The sequence below is a fragment of the Mobula birostris genome, chromosome 2, assembly GCF_030028105.1.
Source record: "Mobula birostris isolate sMobBir1 chromosome 2, sMobBir1.hap1, whole genome shotgun sequence".
In the NCBI taxonomy this organism is placed as follows: Eukaryota; Metazoa; Chordata; class Chondrichthyes; order Myliobatiformes; family Myliobatidae; genus Mobula; species Mobula birostris.
The window spans coordinates 134,076,488-134,099,382 of NC_092371.1; the positions used below are offsets into that span (position 1 = coordinate 134,076,488).

At 39.9% G+C, this 22,895-nt stretch overlaps 1 protein-coding gene across 1 annotated transcript in view; it reads right to left on the minus strand.

The window, feature by feature from the left end:
* Positions 1–22,895, minus strand: part of LOC140210901 (dynein axonemal heavy chain 8-like) — a 1,093,299-nt gene that overhangs the window by 893,082 nt on the left and 177,322 nt on the right. The window contains exons 16-18 of the mRNA XM_072280167.1: positions 21,214–21,349; positions 19,217–19,404; positions 12,710–12,790 (exon numbers count right to left, since the gene is read on the minus strand). Of these exons, the coding sequence (XP_072136268.1) occupies positions 12,710–12,790; positions 19,217–19,404; positions 21,214–21,349 (405 nt within the window). The remainder of the gene's footprint in view (positions 1–12,709; positions 12,791–19,216; positions 19,405–21,213; positions 21,350–22,895) is intronic.

Below are 22,895 nucleotides of genomic sequence, written 5' to 3' on the forward strand. Positions count from 1 at the left end.
AATCCATAATCTTTTCTCTCTTCCAATCTGAACTCTAGCCCAACTTTTCTGACAGGCTTCAGGCTGATTCTTTCCCCTACTAATCCTGGTTGGAACAACTCATTACTAATCATAATCCAATGAACACTTACAGATCTGGGTTTGCAAACATCTTTATATTCCCAAACAAAAATTGCCCTTCTTTCTTTTTCATTTTAAAATCTTTTTTATTAATTATTATTGAAAATCAACAAAAAAATCCATAAAGTAATCAAGTCAACATATCAATATGTACAATAAGAGTTAAACTATCAACCAAGCTAAACAATATATCAATAATAATAAGAAAAAACAAAATGTTAAAGCTATTTTTTTGGAAAAAAGAAAGAAGGAAAAAAGAACCCCTGCTAAAACAAAAAAAACCCTACTAACAAAAAAAAAAGGAAAAAAAAACCATTGGGAGCACAAACCCGGAGCTCTGCGCCATACAAGCTTCCATAAAAGAAAGACATCAATCCACCAGCCAAATCCATTTACCCAAGAATCAGAAGGGGACCATCTCAATTAACTCAAATCAAATGATAGTAGCAGGCAAAAGAGCTCCACCTTTTCTCAAAGTCAAATTGAGGATCATAAGTTCGACTTCTGATTTTCTACAAACTAAGACAATATATCACCTGAGAGAACCATTGTATCAAAGTGGGAGCCAGAGGCATCTTTCCAGTTTAATAAAATAGCCCTTCTGGCCAATAATGTGACAAATGCAATTACATGTTGGTCTGATATAGAAATACCGTGAATATATTGAGGGATTACACTGAACAAAACTGTCAATTTATTAGGTTGTAAATTAATTTTTAAAGCTTTAGAAATTGTAGAGAAAATAGATTTCCAAAACTGTTTCAATACAGAACACAACCAAAACATATGTGCCAACGTAGCTGTCTCAGTTTTACATCTATCACAGTGACTATCAACATCAGGAAATATTTTACACAGTCTCTCCTTTGTCAAATAATAACGATGTACAATTTTAAGTTGAATTAGAGAGTGACTGGCACAAATCAACGAAGAGTTAACCAACTTCAAAACTTGCAACCAATCCTCTGATATCAAGGTCATGTTAAGCTCTCTTTCCCAATCCTGCTTAATCTTAAGTAAAGGATAATTATCCTATTGTAATAGTAAATTATAAATTTTCCCAATAAAACCTTTCACTAAAGGATTCATTTTTAAAATAATGTCTAACAGGTCAGAATCTTGTATTTATGGAAATTACTTAAATATTCTTGTAAGAAATGTCTGATCTGAAGATATTGCAAGAAGTGCGAGTACGAGAGAGAATATTTAGTTACTAATTTCTCAAAGGACATCAATCGGCCTTCTTGAAACAGATCCATGAAGGAATATACTCCTTTATTCCTCCAAAGAGAAAAGGTAGGATCACTAAGTGAAGATTTAAATAAATAGTTTTGATAAATTAAACTAAGAAGGTTAAATTTTTTAGATTAAAAAACTACGAAACTGGTACCAAATTCGTAATGACTGCTTAATCATAGAATAGAAATTTTGGCTAGTTGTACAGGTAAAGAGGCTCCTAATAACGAAGCTAAGTAAAATTGTTTCACACCTTTCAATTCCAAATCAACCCAAGGTGGTTGTTCATTTTTATCAGTCCAATATAACCAAGAACACGCCTAATAATACATTCTTAAATTAGGCAGAGCAAGACCTCCATCCTTTTTTAATTTTTGTAAATGATATTTTCCAATTCTTGGTCTTTTATTATCCCAAACAAAAGATGAAATAATAGAATCAACCTGATGAAAAAAACTTCTTACTTAAAAAATAGGAATATTTTGAAATACGTATAAGAATTTTGATAAAATCATCATTTTAACTGCATGAATTCGACCAGCTAATGAAAGTGTAAGTGGATTCCATCTAGAAAATAAGTGCTTCATAAAATCCACTAAGGGAACTAAATTAGCTCTATAAAGATCTCCATAATTTTTAGTGATGATAATACCTAAATATTTAAAAGAGTCCGTAACTTTGAAAGAAATGTTATTATATATAGAAGCAGAATCATTTAGAGGAAATAATTCACTTTTATGCAGGTTTAATTTATATCCTGAAAACTTTCCAAACTCATTTAATAATTTCAATAAACTAGGAATGGATTCTTCAGGATTCAAAACATAAACTAAGAGATCATCAGCATAAAGAGTGATCTTATGAATAGTCCCATTTATGGAAATTCCTTGAATATCTTTAGCTTCACAAAGTGCAATAGCCAAAGGTTCCAACACCAAATTAAATAACAAGGGACTTAACGGGCATCCTTGTCTCGTACCCCATGAAAGGCAAAAAAAGGAGATCTGCAATTATTAGTAATAACAGTGGCAATAGGGCTTTTATATATCATTCTAATCCACTTATTAAAATTAGTACCAAAGTTGAATTTCTCTAAAATGTTAAATAAGTATTTCCATTCAACTCTATCAAACGCCTTTTCAGCATGAAGAGTAACAATACACTGGGGAGTCTTAGAAAGGGATGAGTATATAACATTTAACAATCTCCGAGTATTAGAAAAGGAATAACGGCCTATCTAACTCATTTTTGTCTGTTTCTTAAGCTTAGCCAAATAGGAGATTATCTGACCTCGCAAATATGCTTTGAATGTATCCCATATAATCAATTTCGACACATCTCCCGTACTATTAAAAAGAAAAAAAATCTTTTATCTGGGTCTCAATAAATTTGACGAAGTCCCAACTTTGTAATAAATTTTCTGGAAAACGCCAAGGCAAGTTTACATTACCAACATCATTCAATTCAAGAGTTAAGCTTAAAGGTGCATGATCCGAAACAACAAGCGTCATATTCACATTTCCGGACTTTGGACAAAAATCGGAAATCAGCTATAAAATAATCAATTCTCGAATATTTCTTATGAACATGTGAATAAAAAGAATAATCCCCATCATTAGGATGTAGATTTCTCCAGATTTCGATCAAACTATAATCAAATAAAAAGGAATTAATAAATGATGCTGAACAACTCGGAAGCTGCTGATTGGTTGAACTCTTGTCAATCAAAGGATTTAAACAACAGTTGAAGTCACCTTCTGGCCCTAAACCTTGTCCTTTCTTTCCCTCGAGTATTCATCCACTATATCCAGACCTTGTTCAAACCCAGCCCTGGATTAATCTGAATTTGTTTGCATGCTTCGTTATGGTTTTGTATGATCTTTATTTTTCTAACAGTGCAGGAAGCAGAGAGTTTACACAAGTGGATTGAACTAGAAGGGTAATCAAAAGGAGGATCAGTGAATGATGTTGACTTAGATTTTTAGAAGGCCTTGGACAAGGTGCCAAACATGTGACTTTTAAACAAGTTAAGAGTCCATGGTATTTCAGGAAGGTAATACATGGATAGAAGATTGGTTGATTGCAGAAGGCAAAGAGTGGGAATAAGCAGGCCCTTCTCTGGTTGGCTGCTGGTGACTAGCTGTGTTCCTCAGGGATTGATGTTTTCACATTGTATATTAATTAAAAATCTGGATAACTTTGTAGCCAAGCGAAAGCTATCTGACTGGCTCTCCACATGGCTTTTGATCACCTGAATAGCAATACCTACTGTACATTAGGCTGCTGTTTATTGATTACAGCTCAGCATTCAAACACAATCATACTTAATTCTAACCAACAAGGTCCATAACTTGGGCCTCTGTGTCTCTCTCTGCAACTGGATCCCTCCTCATCGGAAGACCACAGTCAGTACAGATCAGAAATAAGTTCTCCTCCTCGCTGACAATCAACACTGGTGTACCCCAATGATGCGTGCTTAGCCCACTGCTCTACTATCTGTCCACTCACAACTGTGTGGCTAGGCACAATTCAAACGTTATCTATAGATTTACTGATGACACAACTATTATTGGTAGAATTTCAGATGGTGACAAGGTGTACAGGAGTGAGACAGATCAGCTGGTTGAGTGGTGTTGCAACAAGAACCTTGCACTCAACGTCAGTAAGACCAAGTAATTACCAGTCCTCATTGAGAGATCAGCAGTAGAAAAGGTGAGCTATTTCAAGTTCCTGGGTGTCAACATCTCTGAAGATCTATCCTGGACCCAATGTATATAATGCTATTACTATGAAGGCGTGACAGCAGCTATATTTCATTAGGAGTTTAAGGAGACTTGGTATGCCATCAATGACTCTTGCAAATTTCTACAGAAGTACTGTAGAGAACATTCTACCTGGTTGCATCACAATTTTCACAGGATCGGAAAAAGCTTCAGAATGTTGTAAACTCAGCTGGCTCCATCATTGGCAGCAGCCTCTCCAGCATCCAGGATACTTTCAAAAGGCGATGCCTCAAAAAGGCACCATTCATCATTAAGGACCCCTGTCACCCAGGAGATGCCCTCTTCTTGCTACCAGTGGAGCCCGAAGCCACGCACTCAATGTTTCAGGAACAGCTTCTTCCCCGCTGCCATCAGATTACTGAATGGAAAATGTACCATGTACACTACCTTACTATTTCTTCCTCTCCCTTTGCGTTACTTATTTAATTCAAATTTTTATATATATTTCTTATTGTAATTTATCATTTATTTATGTTTTGCAATATACTGCTGCAAAATAACAAATTTTATGACAAATGCCAGTCATATTAAACCTGATTCTGATTCAAATTTGCAAATGATACAAAGTTAATGTGAAAGGATAAGTAGAGTTAAGAAAGGTTAACTTGCAGTATGAGTTGGTAGTAGGAAGACAAATGTAATTTTAGCATTCATTTCAAAATAACTAGAATAGAAAAGCAAGGATGTAATGTTAAGGCTTAATTGGTCAGACCATATTTGAAGTTTTGTAAGTGGGTTTGGACCCCATAACTAAGGATGTGCTGGCGTTGATGAGGTTTCAGAGGATCTTTACAAGAATGAACCCAGGGATAAAATGGTTACCGTATGAGCAGCATACTCACTGGAGTTCTGAAGGATGAAGGAGCAACTCACTGAAATCTACAGAATATAGAAATGCCTAAATAGAGTAGACATGAGTAGGATGTTTCCAGTCGTGGGAGAGTCTAGGAGCAAACAGCACAACTTCATAATATTCCTTTTAGAACAGAAATGAGAAGGAACAGGACATAAAGAAATTGTAAAATTCATTGTCACAGACTCCTGCAGAGTCAAAGTCATTAGGTATATTTAAAGCAGAGGTTGATAAGTTCTTGATTAGTAAGGATGTCCAAGGAGTGCAAGAGAATGGGATTGTGAGGGGAAAATACATCAACCATGATCAAATAGCTGAGCAGACTTGATGAGCTAAATAACCGAATTCTGTTCCTACATCTTATGGTCTATTACATAAAGATTTCCACCTGGGGAAATTGATTATTTACAATCCCTCAAGATGGCACTTAGCTGCAACCTCCATTGGAGTTATAGCTTAGTTTTACTTGTTCTTGTTTTTTTTTAAGTTATTTTAGTGTTTTTTGGTTTTGTAGGGGTGGTTTTGTGGAGGGGAGTTAGGGGTCAGGTTAGGGTATTAGGGACAGGGATGTGGGTGAATAGGGAATTAGAGTTCAGGCCAGAGTCTCCACTCTGCATTCCAAGAACAGAGACACAGACATCCACACATCGGGCCGCGATGCCCGGCTTGATACCAGTGTGGATGAAGGCTGGTGGCTCCCCTAGGGTCAGCGAGTGGTTGGTAGGTTCAAGAGTCAGAATTCTGTGTGGGCAAGAGGGACATAGACTGATGACCCCCTGGATTCATGAATCAGTGACTTGAGATCAAGGTCAAGTGTTTGGATCCCATCATCAGTGAAGCTTCGTGTTCGATGATTGGCAAATGCTATTTACAATATCTAGGATTGAGGCCCAGGTTGGCACCATAAAGTGTGGCAACACATGTGGGCTGCCCCTAGCACATCCTTGGGTGTGTTAGTTTTTAATGCAAATCACACATTTCATTTTATGTTTTAATGTACATGTGATAGATCAACTTGAATACTGAATAATACTCTCCTAGGATTAGCTAATACTCTCCCATCCAGACAACATCCTTATCCTGCTAATCAATATCTTGCTGTATCCTATGGCAACTCCCCCAAGCTTCCCTTTTGAAGCTGGAATCTGTAGTCACAATGATTGTAATGACAAACAATGCTTTAAGGATGTTGAAGCACACCAGTGATTTTACAGCTGCTGGACAAACCCAACAGACTTGGCAGCCTGGATCATCCTGAAAGCAAATGCAGTACCTGAAGGTGGGAGTTGGGTCAGGGGTAGGCCCCCATTGTACCAAAAGTATGGATGTTGGAGAGACTAAAGTGCTGGGAAGTTGAGACCCATCCCCTTGCAGTCATTAGAAAAGAGGATAGAAAATGACTCAATGACTCTAAAACCTCAGAGCAAGACTACTAATTAGAAAGACATGAGAAACTGTAATGTATTCTGTTACACAGAGACATGGCTCACTCCCAGTTCTCTGGGTATGACACTCTACTCCAAGGGGTTTCACCATTCATTGCATGAATCAGATGGTAGTGGCAGGTAAAGCCAGAGGCAGTGATGTTTGTTTCTGTTTTAAAATGACATGGTACTTAAAGATGACAGGTCTGTCTCAGTCCTGCTCCAGCACCTGGAACGTATGGTGGTCATGTGTCATCCATACTATCTCCCAGGTGGACTCTCCGCTGTTGTCCTGGTGGTATTATACATCCCGCTCTGGCAGACATCAAGCTGGCACTGGAAGAACTAAGCATGGTGATTAACATACAGGAACCTGTGCACTCCAATCATCACGGTGGATTTCAACCAGGCTAGACTGAAGAATCTGCCAAACTACAATAAGCATGTCACGTCTAACACCAGAGGACCCAACATACTAGACCACCTAAAAAGCTATTACAAGAGCAAAGAGCCATCTTGGACAAAGGCGGAGAGGCAAATGGATAATATATATATATAATAATAATAATATATCAGCTCATGATAAAATGGCGAGCAGACTCGAAGGGCTGAATGGCCAACTTCTGCTCCTTTGTCTTATGGATACTTGACACCTGTGGTAGGGCTTGCACGGTATCACGTTCTACAAAGTGAATTTCATTCCCATAATACATAATTCCTTAATGAACAATGCCTTTTTGCAAGCTTTAAGAGTAAGAATAATGACACACCTGTGCGAGGCCTCACAGAATCCAACAACCCTGTGATCTCAGTCTCACAGGCTGACGTCAGAACATTCTTCAGGAGAGTGAATCTCATAAAGCTAAAAACTTAAGCTGACCAACTTGCTGGAGTGTTCAGAGATATCTTTAACCTCTCACTTCTGCAATTTTGAGGATTCCATTGCTTCAAGATGGCATTAATTTCAGCAGTGCCCAAAAAGAGCATGGTGATATGAGTTAACACTACCACCTGATCACACATGGTACGCCCACTGTAATGAAGTACTTTGAGAGATTCATTATAGTTTGAATCAACTCCTGCCTCAGTAAGGACCTGGACCAACTTCATTTCCCTATCACTGTAACAGGTCTATAGAAGACACTATCTCACTGGCTCTCCACTCTGCTCTGGAAAATCTGGACAACCAGAGCACATGCAGCACATACTTAATGTTCAACACCATCATCCCTTGAAACTTATCTTCAGTCTCTAAGACCTGGGCCTCTGTACCTTCCTCTACAATTGGATTCTTGGGAGAGACCACAATGAGTGCAAACCATTTCTCCTCACTGACCATCAATATTAATGCCCTCCTCAGGGCTGTCTGCTTAACGCCCTGGCGGTAACAGTGTGGCTAAGCATAGCTCCGACATCATCTACCAATTTAACAATTACACTATTGTTGAAGGTAGAATCATGGATGGTGATGAGGCAGCATACAAGAGTGAGAGTTCATCTGCTTAAATGGTATTGCAACAACAACCTTATACTTAATATCAAAAAACAATGGAATTGAATCTGGTCTTCAGGAAGGGGTAGTCAACATTTTGTCCTCATTGAACAATCTGAGGTGGAAAAGGTGAGCAGCTTCCCTCCGGTGAGTTGTTTCCCTCAGAGGGGCTGCTGGTTCAGGTCACTGCCATCAAAGGGGCCTCTGGTTCTAGTTGTTGCCATCGGAAGGGCTGCTGGTTCAAGTTGCTGTCATTGGAGGAACCACTAGTTCAAGTCGTTGCCGTCGGAGGGGCTGCTGGGTGCTGATACTCTGAGATGTTATCAAAATTCTGATATTTATGGATTGGAATGTAGCTCAAACTAACTGTAGCTCATATTGGCTTCTTTCAATTCTATGTTTTTTTTCATGTTCTTGCCTATTCTTTCCTGTTGCAGATTGGTGGGCTGGGAGTTGGGTGATCAGTTAGTTTCTGTGCAATGGAAAGGTTTGGGGTTTGCGAGATTTTGTTTCTTTTTCTTTTCATGTGGGGTTAATCGATATCTTTGATATCTTTCTTTCAACTACTTATATGGCTTTCTGTATTCTATGGCTACCTGGAGAAAGCAAATTACAGAGCTGTATTCTGCATAAATATTTTGATAGTAAAATGAACCTTTGAACCTTGGAGCTTCAAGTTCCTGACTGTTAACATCGCACTTATCCTGGGCCAGCACATAGATACAGCCATGAAGCAGGTCTAACCATGTCTCTAACTTCTTAGAAGTTTAAGGAGATTCGGTACATCATGAAAGACTCTGATAAACTCCAACAATGGAAAGTGTTCTGAGTGATTTTCTCATAGCCTAGTATGGAAACTATAATACATAGCAATTCAAGAGGTTATACTTCCATCAATCATACAACTCTCCCCACTATTGAAGACATCTAAAAGAGGTGATATCTCAGGTAGTCAACATCCATCATCAGGGACATCTACCATACAGGACATACCTTCCTCTCAATGCTGCTATCAGGCTGAAGGTACAGGAGCCTGAAGTCCCACACCTCAAGGTTCAACAGCAGCTTCTTCCCCAGTGCCATCAGGTACTTGAAATGACCTGAAAAGTCCTAACCTTAGACTATATATCTTTTCTCTCTCTCTCAATTTTTTAAAAACTTTATTAATTTTTATGGGATGTGGGCATCGCCAGCTAAGCCAGCATTTATTGGCCATCCTAGTTGCCCTTGAGAAGGTGGTAATGAGCTGCCTTTTTGAACCACTGCAGTCCCTGAGGTGTAGGTACATCCACAGTACTGTTAGGGAGGGAATTCCATGATTTTGACACAGCAACAATGAAGGAACAGTGATGTTTCCAAGTCAGGATGGTGAGTGACTTGGAGGGAGATTTCCAAGTGGTGGTGTTCCCAGGTATCTGCTGTTCTTGTCGTTCTAGATTGTTGGGTCGTGGGTCTAGAAGGTGCTACCTCAGGAACTATGGTGTGTTGTTGTAGTGCATCTTGTAGATAGTATACACTGCTGTAATCGTTTGTCGATGTTGGAGGGATTGGATGCTTGTGGAAGGGGTACCAATTAAGTGGGCTGCCTTGTATTGGATGGTGTCAAACTTCCTGAGTATTGATGGAGTTGCACTCATCTGGGCGAGTGGTAGGTATTCCATTACACTCCTGACCTGAGCCTTGTACATGGTGGACAGGCTGTGGGGAGTCAGGAGGTGACCGCCGCAGGATTCCTAGCCTTTGACCTTTCTGGTTTCCACGGTGTTTATATGGATAGGCCAGTTCAGTTTCCTCTCAATGGTAACCCCCCAAGATGTTGATAGTAGGGGATTCAGTGATAGTGATGCTATTGAATATCAAGAGGTGATGGTTAGACCCTCTCTTGCTGGAGATGGTGATTGCCTGGTACTTGCATGGCTCGAATGTTACTTGCCGCTTGTCAGCCCAAGCCTGGATATTGTCCAGGTCCTGCTGCATCTGGGTGTGAACTGCTTCACTATCTGAGGAGTCACAAATGGTGCAGAATATTGTGCAATCATCTGTGAACATCCCTGCTTCTGACCTTATGACAGAAGGAAGTTCACTGATGAAGCAGCTGAAGATGATTGGTCCGAGGACATTTCCCTGAGGAACTCCTGCAGTGATGTCCTGAGGATGAGATAATTGACATCCAACCACCGCAACCATCTTCCTTTGTGTCAGGTATGACTCCAACCAGTGGAGGGGTTTCCCCCTAATTCCCATTGACTCCATTTTAGCTAGGACACCTTGATGCCATACTTCATCAAATGCTGCCTTCATGTCGAGGGCTATCACTCTCATCTCACCTCTGGCATTTAACTCTTTGATCTCTGTTTGGACCAAGAAGGTGATCAGGTCAGGAGATCAGTGGCCTTGATGGAACCCAAACTAGGCATCTGTAAGCAGATTATTGCTGAGTAGGAGATGCATGATAGCACTGTGGATGATCCTTCTATTACTTTGATGATTGAGAGCAGGCTGATAGGATGGTAAATGGATGGGCTGGACTTGTTCTGTTTCTGGTGTACAGGACAGACCTGGGCAATTTTCCACATTGCTGGGTAAATGCCAGTGTTGTAGCTGTACTGGAACAGCTTGGCTAGTGGCCCGACAAGTTCTGGAGCACAGGCCATCAGGACTATTGCCCGGCTTTTGTCTAGGTCCATAGCCTTTGCTGAATCCAATGCTTTCAGTTGTTTCTTGATATCATGTGGAGTGAATCGGATTGGCTGCATAATGACATCTGGGATGCTGTGGACTTCGGGAGGAGACCAAGCTGGATCATCTTCTCAGCACTTAGGACTGAAGAGTGATGCAAATGCCTCAGCCTTATCTTAAGCATAGGTATGCTGGGCTCCTCTATCATTAAGGATGGGGATACTTGTGGAGCCTCCTCCTCCAGTGATTTGTTAGATTGTCCACCACCATTCACGGCTGGATGTGGCAGGACTACAGAGCTTAGATCTGATTTGCTGTTTGTGGGACCACTTAGCTATATTACTTGCTACTTACGGGGTTTGGCATGCAAGTAGTCCTGTATTGTGGCTTCATCAGGATGACTCCTCATATTGAGGTATGCCTGGTGTTGTTCTCGGCATACCCTCCTGCACTTTTTATTGAACCAAGGTTGATCCCTTGGCCTGGTGGTAATGTTAGAGTGGGAGATATGCCGGGCTATGGGGTTACAGAATGTAGTTGAGTACAATTCTGCAGCTGCTGATTGCCCACAGCGTCTCATAGATGCCCAGTCTTCTGCTAAATCTGTTCAAAGTCCATCTCACTTAGCATGGTGATAGTGCCACACAATTTGGTGGAAGGTTTCTTCAATATGAAGATGGGATTTAGTCTCCACAAATATTGTGCGGTGGCCACTTCTACCAATGCTCTCATGGACAGATGCTTCCACGGCAGGCAGGTTGGTGAGAATGAGGTCAGGTATGTTTTTCCCTCTTGTTGGTTCCCTCACCACCTGCTGTAGTCCCAATATAGTAGCTATGTCCAGTAGGACCCAATCAGCTCAGTCTGTGGTGGTACTACTGAGCCGCTCTTGGTGATGGACATTGAAGTCCCCCACTGAGAGTACATTTTGTGCCCTAGCCACTCTCAATGCCTCCTCCAAGTGCTGCTCAACATGGGGAAGTACTGATTCATCAGCTGAGGGAGGACGGTACGTGGTAATCCGCAGCAGGTTTCCTTGCCCATGTTTAACCTGGTGCCACAAGACTTCAAGCGGTCCAGAGTTGATGTTGGGAGTTGCAAGGGCACTCCCTTTCTACTGTATACCGCTATGCCAACACCTCTGCTAGGTCAGTCCTGCTGGTGAGACAGTAAGTACTCAGGAATGGTATGGTGGAGTCCGGAATGTTAACTGTAAGGTATGATTCTGTCAGTATAACTATGTCAGGCTTTTGCTGGACTAGTCTGTGAGACAGCTCTCCCAACTTTGGCACAAATCCCCAGATGTTAGGAAGGAGGACTTTGCAGGGTCAACAGGGCTGGTTTTGCCATTGTCGTTTCCAGTGTCTAGGTCGATGCTAGGTTATCCGTCCAGGTTCATTCCTTATTATTTTCTTTTTAGCGATCGGATACAAGTGAATGGCTTGCTAAGCCATTTCAGAGGGCATTTAGGAATCAACCACATTGCTGTGGGTCTGGAGTCACATATAGGCCAAACCAGGTAAGGACGGTGGGATTCCTTCCCTAAAGGACAATAGTGAACCAGATGAGTTTTTACAACAATTAACATGGTTTCATGATCATCAAATATTTTCAATGAATTCAAATTCATCATCTGCCCTGGTGAGATTTGAACTCAAGTCCCTAGCTTATAATTGTGTCTTTGGATTACTGATTCAGTGGTAATTACTACTATGCCAAATCTCCCCGTCAAATGGCACAAATACCATTTTTTTTTGTCTTATTTGTATAATTTATGTTAATTTAAGTTTATGTTATCTTACGTTTGCCATATTCGTAATGTGTGCTACTGCTGCAAAAAAAGCTAATTTTCACAACATTTATACCATGTATGTATGCCTATGATAATAGGCTACAGCTTGAACCACTCATGATTGTTTTTGTGATTGGGAACCTATACCACCACTTTAATCCAGTAGACTTCACAGAAAGCACATGGGTTGCAGTAGATAGCATGGCTTCAAGGATTGTGACAGAGCGAATGCAATCCAATCCATTTTGTTTACCAATATTCATTAATTGGGACAGTAAGGGAACAAATATAATGAAAATTTGTCTCTTACATTCTGAATTTAATACTTACTTTATTAGTTTTTGGAGTTATCAATGATGTGTACTCAGCAGGCATTTCTTGGCATACTCTTTCAAATTTATGAAGTATAGCCTATTCATGGTAAAAGACATGAACAAAAGCTTTAATATGCAAATTTATTTTCTTTCTAGCCATCAACACTAATTTGAGTCCATGTCTATTCTAAACAATGATATTTAAACAGACACTTCACTATTAAATTAGCTGTGGATACAGTATTTTTCTCGATGCCATTAACTCCAATTTATGCTGTTTCTTAATCTGAGAGAATGCAAAAGTCTGTAAGCAATACAAGCACTTGTGTCTAAATTAAATATGTTAAATGGACTACCAAAGCAGAAAATGACATCCTTTGTGTGTCACTGGCCAGTTTGTGTAAGGAGATAACAACTGTATTATGTGCAGAAATTATCTCCAAAATTAATACATATCTCCTGATGAATTCTCATTTTCATTTCATACCATGTTATGATGCTAGCCATCGTGAAGGCTACTTTTTAAAAATATTTTAAAGATATCACACAATAATATAAATTCTTGCTGACTAATTACTTCTGGCTGCTTGTTGCTATTTTTATTGCTTTACAAAGACTGAAAATTTACTCTTTCTGCTCCAAGTTGTTTCTGCCAATTTTGTGCTATCAATCAAATAATATGTCTTTGTTTTACATCACAGAGCAGCTATTGGGAAAGAGCAGTGCATGGAAGAGCACTCATACATAGAACAACAAATTGATTTTTTTCCTGCTTCACCTTGACAAACAAAAAATATGACAGGTGCATTAGTGTGTTTAAGAAGACAGTCATCTTGCGACTGAAGCCAAGCTATGGTCTCTATTAGTACTACTGGCAGTTTTAAGAACATATTACGCAGGAACAGTAGAAATATAAGCAGTCGGCTACCTTGTCCTTAGAGCCTACTCCAGCCTCAATCAAGCGTAAACCTGATCGTATACCATTTTCAAACACCATCCTATATTCCTGAATTTGTTAGTTATTTTAAAAGCTTCTAGAAATCCTTCAACTGCATTATCTTCTTTTACTTTTGCTATTACTCATTCAAATTTTTACTTATTAACAATATTGGCAACAATATAGAATACTTGTTATCAAATGTTTCCAAAAATAAAAAGGTATCTGGCAATGTAAGAAATGCAAGTGAAAACATATGCTATTAACAAGTTATTTGAAGAGCTGATCTTTGGCAAACATATACATTCGCAACTATCATTTCATCCATAGAATTTAAAATAAAAGACAACTTTCTAAATATCATAACATTGGGGGATGGAGTAGGTAGTTAGGGGAGCCTTTAGACATAGATCATTAAAATATAATTTGAAAATATGGAAATTAAAAGGCAAACAAAATAATTTTCCTTTCTCTCAAGTGGAAGAGCTATGATGCAGATTCACAGAACTACAAACTCCATTTCCAGAAAAGTTGGAATATTTTCCAAAATGCAATAAAAACAAAAATCTGTGGTATGTTCATTCACGTGAACTTTTATTTAACTGACAAAAGTACAAAGAAAAGATTTTCAATAGTTTTACTGACCAACTTAATTGTATTTTTTAAACATACACAAATTTAGAATTTGATGGCTGCAACACACTCAACAAAAGTTGGGACAGAGGCATGTTTACCATTGTGTTACATCACCTGTCCTTTTAATAACACTTTTAAATCATTTTGGAACTGAGGATACTAATTGTAGTAGATTTGCAATTGGAAATTTTGTCCATTCTTGCTTGATATAAGACTTCAGCTGCTCGACAGTCCGTGGTCTCCGTTTGATTCTCCTCTTCATGATGCGCCATACATTTTCAATAGGAGATAGATCTGGACTGGCAGCAGGCCAGTCAAGCACACGCACTCTGTGTCTACAAAGCCACGCTGTTGTAGCCCGTGCAGAATGTGGTCTGGCATTGTCCTGCTGAAATAAGCATGGACGTCCGGGGAAGAGACGTCGCCTTGATGGCAACATTTGTCTCTCTAAAATCCTAATATACGCCTCAGAGTCAATGGTACCTTCACATGCATGCAACTCACCCATGCCGTGGGCACTGATGTACCCCCATACCATCACAGATGCTGGCTTTTTCACCTCTCACTGATAACAATCTGGATGGTCGTTTTCATCTTTGGCACGGAGAACTCGACGCCCGTTTTTTCTGAAAACTAGCTGAAATGTGGACTCATCTGACCACAGCACACAGTTCCACAGTCTTTCGGTCCATCTGAGCTGAGCTCGGGCCCAGAGAACTTGCCAGCGTTTCTGCATAGAGTTGATGTATGGCTTCCTCCTTGCGTAATACAGTTTCAAGTTGCATTTCTGGATGCAGCGACAGACTGTGTTGAGTGACAATGGTTTTCCGAAGTACTCTGAGCCCAGGTGGCTATAATTGTCACAGTAGCATGATGGTTTCTTAGACAGTGCCGCCTGAGGGCTCGAAGATCACGTACATTCAACAGTGGTTTCCGACCTTTACGCACTGAGATGTCTCTGAATTCTCTGAATCTTTTCACAATATTATGTACTGTAGATGTTGAAAGACCTAAATTCTCTGAAATCTTGAGTTGAGAAATGTTCCTTTTGAACTAACAATTCTTTCACGAATTTTGGCACAAAGGGGTGAGCCACAACCCATCCTTGCTTGCAAAGACTGAGCCTTTGATGGACGCTACTTTTATACCCAGTCATGATACTTCACCTGCTACTAATTAGCCTGCTTGATGTGGAGTCTTCCAAACCGGTGTTACTTGAATATTCTGTGCACTTTTCAATCTTATTTTAACTCTGTCCCAACTTTTGTTGAGTGTGCTGCAGCCATTAAATTCTAAATTTGTGTATATTTACAAAATACAATTAAGTTGGTCAGTAAAACTATTGAAAATCTTTTCTTTGTACTTTTGTCGGTTAAATAAAGGTTCACGTGAATTAACATATCACAGATTTTTGTTTTTATTGCATTTTGGAAAATATCCCAACTTTTCTGGAAATGGGGTTTGTAGAACAAAACAGCACACACCACAAGAACATGCCCTTCAAACCACCATGCCTGCTTCAACCATGAAGCTAATCTAAACTAACGTTATCTTATTACATGTGTCCCTCTGTTTCTGCCTATTTACGTGTCTGTCTAAGAGCCCTTTAAATGTTGCTGTCATATCCACTTCTACCACTTCCTCAGACAGTGTGTTAAAGGCCCCTGCCACTCCGTATGAAAATAAAAATTGCCTCACAAATTTCTTTTAAATTTTATCCCTCTCACCTTAAACATATGTCCTCTGGTATTTGATGTTCAATGAGGTGGACTAAGATGAAATGGGAGTTTGTGGCATTTGTGTGGCATGAATGTTACTTTCCATCTATCGCATCAGACCTGGATACTATTCAGGCTTTTCTGCATTTTGTTGTGGACTGCTTAATTTTCTGAAGAGCTGAGAATAGTGTTCAACATTGTAAGATCAACAAAACCCACCCCTACTTCTGACCTTATAATTGAAGGAATTGAAGGTGGTTGGCCCTGAGGATTCCTGCAGAGATGTACTGTGACTGAAATGATTGACTCCAACTACCTGAACCATCTTTCTTTGTTCTAGGTCATACCTCAATTTCTTGTACGAAGGTCACACCTCTATTTCCTGAACAGGTTAGAGTCACCCGATTTGAATACTGCAGACTTGGACTTCAGAAGGGAGCAAATCTCTCATTTCATTCATGGTTTCCAGTTGCGAAAAAAAAACACCTGATTTGATGACTTTGGTACGCAGTGCTCTATACACTTAATTATGAAGTCTGCAATGGTGTTGATATACTCACTTAAATTGGCTCATGGGCCCCTGAATATGGACTAGTCTACGAATTCAAAGCAGTTGCATAGAAGCTCATCTATTTCCGCATAATAGGACTGTACATCTTTCTGTACAGTTTGTACACAGTTTCTGTTTGTACACAGGGAGAAGGCGCATGGGCTTTGAGAAGAGTGGGGCAAATGGGACTAGCTTAGTTAGGCAACTTAGGCAGCATGCACGAGTTGACTGAAGACTTGATTTCAACATTTAAGAGAAATTTGGATAAGTACATGGATGGTAGATGTATGGAGGGCTATGCTCCAAGGGCAGGTTGATGGGACTAGGAAGAATAATAGTTCAGCATGGACTAGATAGGTTTTATTTTCTCTAGTTCTGATGAAGGGTCTTGGCCCAAATTTCCTTTGAGGACTGGTGGTGTAGTGGCCTCACTGGGACAAACCTCTACAAAACCCCATACAAATGCTCCCTGAATAATGTCCACAATTCTGTTGTGCATTTCCCTGAGTATATCCATTCCCAATTTATGCTCCAAGTTCCTGCCTAATAGCACCATAATTCCCCCTCCCACAGTTAATACTTTCCCATACTCTCCTATCCCTATCCAATCCTACGGTAAAGGCAGGGAGTTGTGGTCACTATCTCCAAAATACTGATCCACCAAGAGATTTAACACCTGACGATTCATCGCCTAGCACCTTGTCAAAGGTTTTACTAAAGACTATACAGAGAACATTCTCTGTCCTACCCTCATCATCCCTCTTAGTTACATAGAACATAGAATATAGAATAGTACAGCACAGTACAGGCCCTTTGGCCCACAATGTTGTGCCGACCCTCAAACCCTGCCCCCCATATAACCCACCACCTTAAATTCCTCCATATACCTGTCTAGTAGTCTCTTAAATTTCACTACTGTATCTGCCTCCACCACTGACTCATGCAGTGCATTCCACGCACCAACCACTCTCCGAGTAAAAACCCTTCCTCTAATAATCCCCTTGAACTTCCCACCCCTTACCTTAAAGCCATGTCCTCTTGTATTGAGCAGTGGTGCACTGGGGAAGAGGCACTGGCTATCCACTCTATCTATTCCTCTTATTATCTTGTACACCTCTATCATGTCTCCTCTCATCCTCCTTCTCTCCAAAGAATAAAGCCCTAGCTCCCTTAATCTCTGATCATAATGCATGCTCTCTAAACCAGGCAGCATCCCGGTAAATCTCCTCTGTACCTTTTTCAATCCTTCCACATCCTTCCTATAGTGAGGCGACCAGAACTGGACACAGTACTCCAAGTGTGGCCTAACCAGAGTTTTATAGAGCTGCATCATTACATCGCGACTCTTAAACTCTATCCCTCGACTTATGAAAGCTAACACCCCATAAGCTTTCTTAACTATCCGATCCACCTGTGAGGCAACTTTCAGGGATCTGTGGACATGTACCCCCAGATCCCTCTGCTCCTCCACACTACCAAGTGTGGAAAACTTGGACAATACAAACACCTATGTCAGAATGCTGTTCATTGACTATAGCTCAGCGTTTAACACCATCATTCCCACAGTCCTAATTGATGTTATAGAAGTTGGGCCTCTGAACTCCCTCTGCATTAACAGAGGCCACAATCTGTGCAGATTGGTGATAATACCTCCTCCTCTCTGACAATCAACACTGCTGCACCACAGGGGTGTTTGCTTAGTCCAGTGCTCTTCCTCCTCTACGCCCAGGACTGTGTGGTTAGGTATACAACCATTGTTGGTAGAATCACAGATGAGGATGAGAGGTCATATTGGAGTGAGATATACCAGTTGGTTGCGTGGTGAAGTAGCTAACCTTGCACTCAATGTCAGTAAAATGAAAGAGCTGATTGAAGACTTCAGGAAATATAAGACGAGGGAAAATAAACCAATCCTCATAGAGGGATCAGAAGTAGAAAGAGTGAGCAATTTCAAGTTCCTGGGTGTCAAGGTCACAGAGGACCTAACCTGGTCCCAGCATATTGACTCAATTATAAAGAAGGCAACACGGCGGCTGTATTTCATTAGGAGCTTGAAGAGATTTGGCTTGTCACCTAAAACACTAGAAGACTTCGATAGATGTACCGTGGACAGCATTCTGATAGGCTACATCGCTGTCTAGTATTGCAGGGGGGGGGGGTGCACAGGACTGAAAGCTACAGAAAGTTGTAAAATTAGTCAGCTCCATCTTGGGTACTAGCCTCCATAGTATTCAAGACATTTTCAAGGAGCGGTGTCTCAGAAAGGTGACATCCATTATTAATATCCCACACCACCCAGGGCATGCATCTTTTCGTGTTACTGTCAGGAAGGAGGTACAAAAGCCTGAAGTCACACACTCAGCAATTCAGGAACAGCTTGTAATTGATTTACTTATTTTTTTCTTTCTATGTTGTCATTTATTGCATTGCACTGCTGATGCTGTTAACAAATGTCACAACACATGCCGGTGATAATAAACCTGATCCTAATTTTGAAATACAGTGACAATTCAGTACTAATGCTTTAAAATATCTCTGCTTCTCCTGTAAACAGGTTTAATAAATTTGAAAAATGTCTTTTCTGCAATCACGAGAAGGATTGCAACCTGCAGCATATTTGCAGAAACTGCAATTTTATTCATGCATCTAGTATAATTATTATAAGGAATTACCAAAACCTACCTCCAAACAGTCATGATTAGATTTCAATATATTTTCAGACTTCAGCAAACATCTAGCTGTCTCTGGTACATCCAGGCCCATCTTTAACATACATTTGGTCTCTCGAAGTAGCTCAAAAATTCTGTGATCGAAGTTCAATTGCATTATCCCAGTGTCTGGATCTCGTTTTAAAAGAGGTCCATGGATGACTGTACAAAAAATAAATTTAGTGTATTCAAACATGTAACTACAACTTGGAATGAAATTAAATAATTTTATATTCGATATAGTTGTGCTGAAAGGCAAGTTCCATTGGAATTATAAATATACAAGTCAAATACTCTGAATTCAAAATATCCATCTCTAGGAGGTATATGGGTTAACTATTACATCATAAGCCCCTCTTATTTATTAGATTCTATGAAACAGTAATAAGAATCCCAAATGTAGGCAGTAATGTATGTACTGTACACTTTGATACATAAGTAGAGTGGGCATCTTCCGAGGTAAACAATTTTGAAGCAATAGACATTGTTAGAGAAGCAGGTTATAGTTCAGTATCAGGGAAGGAGAAACATTTAATAGTACATGTCATCCATGGGTGAAAAACACATGACTTATGAACACCCGTACACACAATGAGCTCCCAAAATATCATTAAATTCAAAGATCCTACTGAACTAGTATCCTCCCCCTCTACTTTTAGTAATTGTTCTTTCTATTTGGCAAATGAGACTAGCTTAGTCAGCACAATGGTCAGCATTAGGAGTTGAGTCAAAGGGCCTGCCTCCCTGCAATATTACTCTATGACTAAGTGCACCTCACCTGTGCTTTGTACAACTGCAACATAATGTCCCAACTTCTATACTTAATGCCCTGACTGATAAAGACCAGCCTGCAGAATGTAATGTCTTTTTCATCCACCCTAACTATCTGTGACATCACTTTCAGAAAACTATCTACTTGTAATCCTAGGTCCCTCTGTTCCAAAACACACCTCAGGGCACTGCCATTCATTGTATGTCTCACCCTGGTTTGACTTCTGAAAATGCAACACTTTTCACATTGAACAACAGGAATTCTGCAGATGCTGGAAATTCAAGCAACACACATCAAAGTTGCTGGTGAACGCAGCAGGCCAGGCAGCATCTGTAGGAAGAGGTGCAGTCGACGTTTCAGGCCGAGACCCTTCGTCAGGACTTTTCACATTGAATTTGTCTCTCCTTTGCCTACTCACTTGCTGACAAAGAAACCATTGTAATTTTGATAACATTCTTCATTGGCTATGATACCATCTACTTTAGTATCATTCACAACCCAAAAAAAATTGCATTTCTTCATTGAAAATTTAACCTTTACTAACTCTTTTATTGAATCAACACTCAAACAGTGGTATCCGGTCATTCACTTACAATGTCTGCAGAAGGTGGAAGACTATTGTTTGCATTGTGGTAGACTTTATCAAGCAGTATTAGTCATAGACTCATACAGCATGGAAGTGGGTCATTGTCCCTCTATAACATCACCAACAATGAAGCACCAATCTCCACTAAAGTATTTAATAATGCATTCACCATTAACTTCCCCATTCACACCACTGTACTCTCCTGCTACCATCCTTCAAGTAGAGCTAATTAAGTGTAGCAACTCAACCTACAACCAGGAAGACATTGACATGGGGAAAGAAACCAGTGAACACTAGGACACTGACACAGCTGTAAGAAGGTATAAATTACACAGAGGCAACACCTGAAAGTCATAATTGAATCTGAGAGCACTGATGCCTCCGTGTGCCAATGCTCTTTTAACGCAATTTAATGGCAGTAGTGCACATTTTTAAAAGGCAGGACTGCTGCCATGAAAGGGTAGTAATGATATCCCACAGTGAACCATAAAGCTATTTTAATGCCATTGAAAGATAATGACACAATTTCTAGCCTTCATTCCTATAATATATGCCACACGTTCAACTTAACAGAATATAGCTGCATGACAATCAAAATGAACAAGGCACTTACTGTATTGAATTTTTGAAGTTTCTTTTGACCAGATCTTAAAGTGTAATACTTCAAACTTGACCAATACATATGCAAGTTTATTGTACATTCGCACAACAGATATGCCCCGAGGGTTTTTTAAAATGTCAGAATTTTTCTGAAATGAAAGGAGGCAGTTAAAGACACATATATTTAATGCACATGGTAACAATCCAACATTCATTGGCACAATAAACAGTACAACGAAGTATCTGAACACTTTTTTAGTGATTCATGACTACACGGTCATATTCTGCTCTAACTCCATTTACAAGTTTGCAGACGGTGCAACAATTGTGGGCCTCATCTCAAATAATGTGTCAGAGTACAGGAAGGAGATAGAGATCTTAATAACATTATGTTATGACAACAAATTTTCCTTTAATGTCAGCAAAATAAAAGAACTAGCCATTGAATTAAGGAAGAGGGCCAGTGAACATGCTCCTGTCTATATCAACAGCATTGAGGTTTAGAGTAGAATTCCAAATTCCTATGAGAAGGCATTGCCAACAACCTGTAAACACGAGGAAATCTGCAGATGCTGGAATTTCAAGCAACACACATAAAAATTGCTGGTGAACGCAGCAGGACAGGCAGCATCTATAGGAAGAGGTACAGTCGACGTTTCTGTCTGAGACTCTTCGTCAGGACTAACTGAAAGAAGAGATAGCCAGAAACATCGACTGTACCTCTTCCTATAGATGCTGCCTGGCCTGCTGCGTTCACCAGCAATTTTTATGTGTGTTGCCAATAACCTGTCTCCGTCAAACCACATAGATGCCATAGCCAAGAAAGCTCACCCTGAGTAAAAGACTGTGACTATCCACCTTATCAACCTCAGTCAATCGAGTTCCATGGAAAACTCAAGCCCTGCAGTCCCAGTAACATACTTGTGAATCCCTTTTCACCTTAATGACATCTTTCTGATAGGTAGGCCATCTATATTCCAGGTGTAGTCTCATCAATGCCTTATACAGCTGTAACACGATGCCCAACTCTTGCATTCAATGCCTTGCCCAAAGAAGGCAAGCATTCCAAACACCTTCTTCCACACCCTGTTCAACTGTATCATCACTTTCAGAGAACTGTGCACTTGTATCTTTAGGCCTCTCTGTTCTACTGCACACTCCAGAGTCCTGCCGTTTACTCTGTAAATCCTGGCCTGGTTTAAATTCTCAAAATGGAAAACTTCACATTTGTCAGAGTTAAATTCCATCTACTAATCCCAGGCCCAATTTCTCAGTTGATCTAGATCCTGCTCTAATCTTAGATAACCTTCTTCACTTCACTCTCTGCCATACCACCAATTTGGGTGTCACCCACAAACCAGCCAACTACATTCTCTCCCAAATGTTTAATACAGATGACAAATAACAAGATTCAGTATCAATCCAAGGAACACCAATGGTCTCTAGAGTCCAATCTGAAAACAACTCTCTAGTACCACCCTCTGGCTACCACCAAGTCATTTTGAATCCAATTGTCTAGCTAGCACTGGATCTTATGTGATCTAATATTCTGGATTAATGTGCCATTTGAGACCTCATGAAAGGTCCTGCTTAAGTCCATGTACACAACACCTACTGTCATTCTCTCATCATCTATTTGATCATCAGCATAATCAAACATGACTATGATTATATTTAGCAAATTTTTCCACAGAA